This window comes from Nicotiana sylvestris, chromosome 1, assembly GCF_000393655.2.
Source record: "Nicotiana sylvestris chromosome 1, ASM39365v2, whole genome shotgun sequence".
Classification (NCBI taxonomy): domain Eukaryota; kingdom Viridiplantae; phylum Streptophyta; class Magnoliopsida; order Solanales; family Solanaceae; genus Nicotiana; species Nicotiana sylvestris.
In genome coordinates, this window is record NC_091057.1 from 181,678,904 (window position 1) to 181,687,336 (window position 8,433).

At 32.8% G+C, this 8,433-nt stretch overlaps 1 protein-coding gene across 1 annotated transcript; it reads left to right on the forward strand.

Moving 5' to 3' along the window:
- Nucleotides 1-4,248: 4,248 nt before the first annotated feature.
- LOC138877634 (uncharacterized) lies at nt 4,249-5,821 on the forward strand. The gene is made up of 5 exons (XM_070157259.1): nt 4,249-4,561; nt 4,643-4,758; nt 4,899-4,955; nt 5,063-5,181; nt 5,512-5,821. Exons 1-5 carry the CDS (start codon nt 4,249-4,251, stop codon nt 5,819-5,821), a joined length of 915 nt encoding a protein of 304 aa, XP_070013360.1.
- The last annotated feature ends 2,612 nt before the right edge of the window (nt 5,822-8,433 follow it).

Genomic DNA, 8,433 nt, shown 5'->3' on the forward strand with positions numbered 1-8,433 from the left:
GGCACGATTGAATACTTGTAGAATTAATGATTGATCAAGATGGAATCTGTCAACTCTTGGTAATGAGTTTAAGCTCCATGTTGTCATGAATTATAAACGACCAAATTAAGACCTTGGTCAGGGCAATTGAATGAAAGAAGGAAAGAGTTCTTAGGTCATTCAATGGTCGATTATATTTGACATGAACACATAGTTGGTCACCTATTAGGATTTGACAGTTGAACCATACTCTAGGGTGACCCAGAGCTATAAGGACAGAACAAATTACTACATTATTCTTTTACTTGTTCTTGAGAGTAAATTGTATACTTCATGCTATCTGGTCGTTAAGGAGTGTTGCTAGACGCCACTCTTGCTTAGTATATTGATGTGATCAATCTACTACCGGCTTAGTATTGAACCTATGAGGTCGCACACTAACGAGTGTTCTGATCTTTGCTAAGGATTAATTAATTTATTATTTGACAATTAAATTAGAGAATTTAATTAGTCAAATAAATAAAGTTATTAGTCCAAATAAAATATTGTTATATTCTTTGCTAGCACAGAGGATATAATTAATATTGTGAACAAATTAAAAAATTTTATTTAAATAGAAATTGAATTATATCTCTTGGTTGAAATATATATATATATATATATATATATATATATATATATATATATGAGATATATATAATTAATATTTATTTTGTATAAGATGTATATAAATATAATATTAATAAATGGCTTGATAAGTAATTCCAATTTGGAATTGGATTAATTCACGTGCAATTAATCCCATTTGGCATGGGATTAATATTTTATAATATGAAAACAACTGATTCCAATTTTGAGTTGGAACAATCACCTGACTGTTCGGCAAAACCCATTTGAATGGGATTCGAATTTTTGTGGAAAAATTATACAAAGTTTATTTTTGGAATAAACTTACCCTAAGTAAATCATTACCTCAACCAAATAGGAAAAGACTTTATAGGTGATGCTATATAAAGGGTGATGGAGAAAATTTGCCGAATAATTTTTCTCAAAAAAAAAAGAACTTTGTGAAAGTGATAGTGTAATACAAAGCCAAGAGAGAAAATACGATTACAAGAAAGTGTTTCTTGTTCTTCTACTTTGTGTTGAGATTTTTGTTAAAAATTTCAGCACAAGTTTTTCGTTCAATTTGTTCGCGGGTTTCGTTGATCAAAGAGTTGATAGCAAGAATCAGTCTCGGTGTAGATACGCATAGAGTCTTCGTACTATCGAAGAAGTTTTTAAACGAGACTCTCTTCACCAGGTACGTCTTAGATCCGATCTTTGACATGAAAATAAATTTTAAACACGAAAAGATCTGCCTAGGATTGTTATTGTCTTCCGCTGCGTGTTACGAACACCTATACGCAATCCATCAGTGGTATTAGAGTCGTGGTTTATTGTGTCTAAAATTTATTTATGAAATATTTTAATATTATATTTGAAGAGTTCAAACCATAATACATGTGTCTTGTGCAATAGTCAAATCGTTTGAATGCTGATATTATTTATTGTGGATAAAATATGTATTCATATAACTATTGAGATAGTTCATAACTTGAATTTGAAATTTTGTATTAGATACGATGAGAATCTATAATAGGTTACATGATTCTATTATTATTTTTAATTGTTATTAGTTCATGAGATGTTAATTAATAATGATATTCTGGCATGAATTAGTTTTTTGTGATATATGTGATATATAGATTAAATATGTTAGAAGAATGTTGAATTTTATTTTTATGTCACGTGCTTGGTCATTACATATTTTTGAATTATTTATTACATATGATGTAAATCAATTTAGGACTAAGCATGTAGACAACTTGAACTAAATTCACATGTTATAAAAGATTTAATCTTCATGTTATTAAAAATTATTTTAGTAACAATTCCCTCTTACTAAACTTTGAGTCTTAAATAATAAAATATAAGATATTTTATTATAGAGCTATCCATCAAGGTAAATAATTTTACTTATTTCTTGTTTATAAGTAGCGGCCTGACTACCAGGAAATTTATTGTTCGAGAATATGTTAAAATTATTTATTGCATTAGATGTATGGATTGAAAGAATTATCAATTTTACACAAGACGCCTGGACCACCCGGGGGGTATAAAATTTAATAAGTTTTTTGCTATCATGATAGTTGAACTCAACTATGCCAATAGGATCGACCTGACTACCAGGAGACTATTTGACATAGAGCTATTTAAGGAAATTGTATGAGGATACAATTGGTAAGAGTACCTACCTTAAAATATATGTGAGAAACGACTTCACTTCCAAGGGGCTCATACATATTGTTAAAGGATTCCTTTACTCCACTAACAAAAATAAAGATTTCGTAAACTATAATGAGGGTAAATAGTTTAAAATAATTAGTGAAAATATCATTTAGATAAAAGTCCATGTCTTTATGATATATGCAAATATGTTCTTATACCATTGCCTTTTCTTTTCTACATTTTAGATTTCTCAATATGTCTATTATATCACTGCATAAAATACTTGAGACCAACAAATTGGTAGGACCAAACTTTGATGACTGGTATAGAAATTTGAGAATTGTTTTCATGCATGAAAAGCTCATTGATGTGATCGATAAGCTTGCAAAGCTAATCCCACTAGAGAATGATGCTCAAGGAACCAAGGTTTATCAGAAACACTTGGAAGAATGCCTTGTTATTAAACACATCTTCTCGCTTCTTTGAGTTCTGAACTCCAGTGGAAACATCAGAATATGGATCCGACTGCAATCATTGAATATCTTAAGAAGATGATTGATACACAGTTGGACATTGAAAACTCTTCAGTTGGACCCCTTGTCAATCATATGATTGTTCTTACCGAAGAACATGAGAAGTTGGGGTACAAGCTTGGTAAAGAGCTTTCTGAAGATTTGATCTTGCAGTCAGTATATGATGCTGAATGTTTTCACTGTAAGAAGAAAGGGCATTGGAAGAGAAACTGCAAGGAGTATCTTGCAACTCTAAAGGACAAGAAACAAGGTGAGACATTAATGAAAAATATTTTCAAGGTTTCTTTAGCTACTACTAATTCTTCACTGTGGGTATTAGATACTGGCAGTGGTTATAACATCTGTAATATATTGCAAGGGTTCAAGATAAGTAGGAGGCTAAAGAAAGGAGAAGTTAATCTACAAGTTGGAAATGGTGCAAAAGTTGCGGCCGTAGTTGTAGGATCAATTTCTTTAATAATGCATACGGGCAAAGTACTTATGTTGGATGATTGTTATTACGTTCCTAAATTTGTTTCAAACATAATTTCAACTTCTATGTTAGACAAACATGTTTTTTGCATTATTATAGGCAATGGTATTTGCTCTATAATTATGGTGATAATTTATATGTGAATGACTATCTCCAACATGATGTTTATGTCTTACCTAATGTGAATGCTAATTCGATTATGCATGTTTCAAGTCTTAAGAGGAAAAGAGATGATCATGTTAATCATACATACCTTTGGCATTGTAGGCTTGGTAATATTGGAGAGAAAAGAATTAACAAGTTGTACAAGGAAGGATACCTTGACAAGTATGATTTTGATTCATATCCAACTTGTGAATCTTGTCTCAAAGAAAAAATGACCAAATCTCCATTTATTGTAAGTGGAGAAAGAGCTTCTGAATTATTGGGACTAATTCATACAGAGGTGGATATTCTTACTTCATCACCTTCACTGATGATATGTTAAGATATAGATTTGTGTATCTTATGAAACACAAGTCTGAATCTTTTGAAATGTTCAAAAGGTTCCGTAGTGAAGTTGAGAAACAGACTGGTAAAAGTATCAAAGTACTAAGGTCTGATAGAGGTGGAGAATATTTTAGTGAAGATTTTACCAAATATCTCAAAAAGAATGGGATTCTCTCACAGTGGACACCTCCAGGAACACCACAACACAATGGTGTATCTGAAAGGAGAAATCGAACCTTATTAGATATGGTGAGATCTATGATAGGGTTCACTGATCTTCCAATAAATTTATGGGTATATGCTTTGGAAGCAGCAACATACTTAGTTAATAAAGTTCCCACTAAGTCAGTCTCTACAATACTATATGAGATATGGAAATGATGTAAGCCTAACCTTAAATATATTAAAGTTAGGGGTTGTCCAGCTTATGTTAAGAGACTACAGTCTGATAAACTTGACTCAAGATCTGATAAGTGTAGGTTCATTGGGTATCCCAAGGAAACAATGGGATATTATTTCTATCACCCTTCTGACCATAAAGTGTTTGGGGCCAGTGGAGCAACCTTTTTGGAAAGGAAATTTCTTTTAGAAGGAAATTATAATGGAGAAATAGAACTTGATGAAGTTCAAGATACTAATGAATCAAGACAATATAAAGATCATGAAACCCAAGTTGAAGAACCTTTATTGGATGTTTTGAAGTTGACAAGGAAGTTGTCATCTTCAATAGTTGAAGTTCAAGAACTAAACGTAGTTCAAGAACAGGTCAATGAACCCGTTCCAAACCAAATTGAACAACAACAAAATCCAGCACAAGGTGAACAAGTTGTACAAGAACCTCTTAGAAGGTCTACAAGAGAATGTCATGTACTAACTAGATTAAATCTAATGGTATAAGATGATGTATCAAATGAGGTTGATCATAATGATGATGACCCTGAGACCTATGAAGAGGAGACACAAGGTTCTGACAATGAAATATGGCAAATGGATGTGAAAACAGTTTCCTTAATGGTGAGCTAGAAGAGGATGTGTACATGACACAACCTGAAAGTTTCACATCTCCGCATGATCATAATAAGATTTGCAAGCTACAAAGATCCATTTATGGACTAAAGCAAGCATCTTGAAGTTGGAATATTCGCTTTAACAAGACAATTGAAAAGTTCAATTTTGTTATATGTGGCGAAGAACCTTCTGTGTACAAAAAGGTTAGTGGGAGCATAATTATATTCTTAGTATTATATGTTGATGATATATTGCTCTAGGGAATGATATACTGGCATTGCAAAATACCAAAATTTGGCTATCTGAACAGTTCTCCATGAAAGACTTGGGAGAAGCAACTTATATATTAGGAATAAAGATCTATAGAGATAGATCGAGGAATTTGCTTGGACTTTCCCAGTCTTTGTACATTTATACCATTTTGAAAAGGTATAACATGGATAATTCCAAAATAGACTATCTACCGATAGGCACTGGAATTACTCTAAGTAGGGAGGATTGTCCTAAAACACCTGAACAGAGAGAACACATGAGTAGGATCTCATACGCTAAGTGCAATGGGAGCTATCATATATACCATGACATGTACACATCCTGGTATGGCTTATGCACTTGGAGTGACTAGCTGATATCAGGCAAATCTTGGTGAGAAACATTGGAAGGTGGTGAATACCATTCTTAAGTACTTAAGAAGGACTAAAGACCAATTCCTCATTTATGGAGATTCTGAATTAAAACTTGAATGTATTACTGTGCAAGTTTCTCTTCAGATAGAGATGATAGCAAATCTATTTCTGGTTATGTATTCACCTTAAATGGTGGTGCAGTGAGTTGGGAAAGTTCCAAACAAGCTACAGTAGCTGATTTAGTGACTGAAGTAGAATATATAGCAGCTGGTGAAGCTGCTAAGGAAGCTGTATGGATGAAAAAGTTCTTAACTAAACTTAGTGTGGTTCCTTCAATAGAAGGTGTGGTTCCACTGTTGTGTGACAATACTGGAGCCACTGCTCAAGAAAAAAATCAAGATCACACCAAAAGTCCAAACACGTTCTGCGAAGGTATCACTTGATAAGAGAGATCATTGAACATGGAGACGTCTAGATTCAAAAGGTTGATGGAAAGGAAAATGCTCCATACCCATTCACTAAAGCTCTTGGTGCAAAGGAGTTTGACAAGCAAAAGTGAAAATTGGGAATGAAGTACAAGAGAGATAGGCTCTAGTGCAAGTGGGAGATTGTTACGGATATAGTAGATATGCCCTAGATCCAATCTCATATTTGATGATTTGAACATATTTTTGTGAACGTTATTCGATATAAAAATATATGGCATTCTTTTATCATAGTTATTATTAATTGTTTGATTAATTTGATAAGGTCCGTGATTAAATTTTGAGACTTGTCATCGTGATAGAGATCATGATAATGAGAGAAAAGTCTCTTACAATTTAATCTAAATTTGTTCTTGATCATAGAATTATTACTTTGGACATTAGTAATCCGGTTAGATCAATATTTATGTGATCGTCTTTATGGGATAAAGATTAGTTAATCTCATTAACTAAATCACATAGATAGATGATGCATATAGAGATATTATCATTGAACCGACTCATTGGATAATTCCTAATGGTTAGAATATCATAAACTGTTAATAGGATATTCTCTTGAAGAATGTGATGTAAGAATTTCCTTTGACCTGAGATCGTCATAGTAATTGACAAGTTATTTGTTGTGCTTTGATACTAAACACCTATGGCCCTAGGGCGATAGTTGAAAGGATATTGGGCACGATTGAATACTTGTAGAATTAGTGATTGATCAAGATGGAATCTGTCAACTCTTGGTAATGAGTTTAAGCTCCATGTTGTCATGAATTATAAACGACCAAATTAAGACCTTGGCTAGGGCAATTGAATGAAAGAAGAAAAGAGTTTCTTAGGTCATTCAATGGTCGATTATATTTGACATGAACACATAGTTGGTCGCCTATTAGGATTTGACAGTTGAACCATATTCTAGGGTGACCTAGAGCTATAAGGATAGAAGGAATTACTATATTATTCTTCTACTGGTTCTTGTGAGTAAATTGTATACTTCAGGCTATCCGGTCGTTAAGGAGTATTGCTAGACACCACCCTTGATTAGTATATTGATGTGATCAATCTACTACCGGCTTAGTATTGAACCTATGGGGTCGCACACTAACAAGTGTTTTGATCTTTGCTAATGATTAATTAATTTATTATTTGACAATTAAATTAGAGAATTTAATTAGTCAAATAAATAAAGTTATTAGTCCAAATGAAATATTATTCTTTGCTAGCACATAGGATATAATTAATATTGTGAACAAATTGAAATTTTCTATTTGGAATAGAAATTTAATTATATCTCTTGGTTGAAATATATATATATTATATCTCTTGGTTGAAATATATATATATATATAATTAATATTTATTTTGTATAAGATGTATATAAAATATAATATGAATAAATGGCTTGGTAAGTAATTCCAATTTGGAATTGGATTAATTCACGTGCAATTAATCCCATTTGGAATGGGATTAATATTTTATAAATATGAAAACAACTGATTCCAATTTTGAGTTGGAACAATCACGTGACTGTTCGGCAAAACCCATTTGAATGGGATTCAAATTTTTTTGGAAAAATTATACAAACTTTATTTTTGGAATAAGCTTACCCTAAGTAAATCATTACCTCAACCAAATAGGAAAATGGTTTATAGGTGATGCTATATAAAGGTAATGGAGAAAATTTGCCGAATAATTTTTCTTAAAAAAAAATACTTTGTGAAAGTGAGAGTATAATACAAAGCCAAGAGAAAAAATACAATTACAAGAAAGTGTTTCTTGTTCTTCCATCTTTGAGTTGAGATTTTTGAGAAAAATTTCAGCACAAGTTTTTCGTTCAATTTGTTCGCGGGTTTCGTTGATCAAAGAGTTGATAGCAAGGATCAGTCTCGGTGTCGATACGCATAGAGTCTTCGTAATATTGAAGAAATTTTTAAATGAGACTCTTTTCACCAGGTACGTCTTAGATCCGATCTTTGACATGTAAATAATTTTTAAACACGAAAAGATCTGCCTAGGATTGTTATTGTCTTCCGCTGTGTGTTACGAACACCTACACGCAATCCATCAACAGCTCCGAAGAGCAGCCCAAAACTGCAATGAAACAGCCTCAAAAACTAACTTCCTTGCAACGTGAAACAGCCACAAAACTGCTGTTCGAACTCCATTAAAACTCAGTCAAAATGCATCTCCAAACTAGCCCCCATAACAGTAATAAACGCAGCACCATTAGCCTCTGAAATGCATCCATAAACGCAGCAAAGGTCCAGCTTTGTCTTCCCGTTCAGTCGAGTACGATGTTGCCGCCAAGGTCGTTAGCTTGTAGATCCGTTTGTGGTTCCAATAAGGTTTTCCATCATGGGTCTAGTGTTGCTGTAGCTCTGCTATTGGAACTGTGTAAAGTTTCTCTATAAATTGAAAGCCCGAAATTACTTCAATCAAGGAAGATTGGTTTGGTGCACTACTGGTGAGCCGACGTTTTTAAAAAAAAAAATTGAAAATGCCGTGGATTTCACCTTTCCTGATGAGTTGCACATTTAGTTCATTTTTGTTTTTTCATACGAGTTTGAGTTCCTTAAATG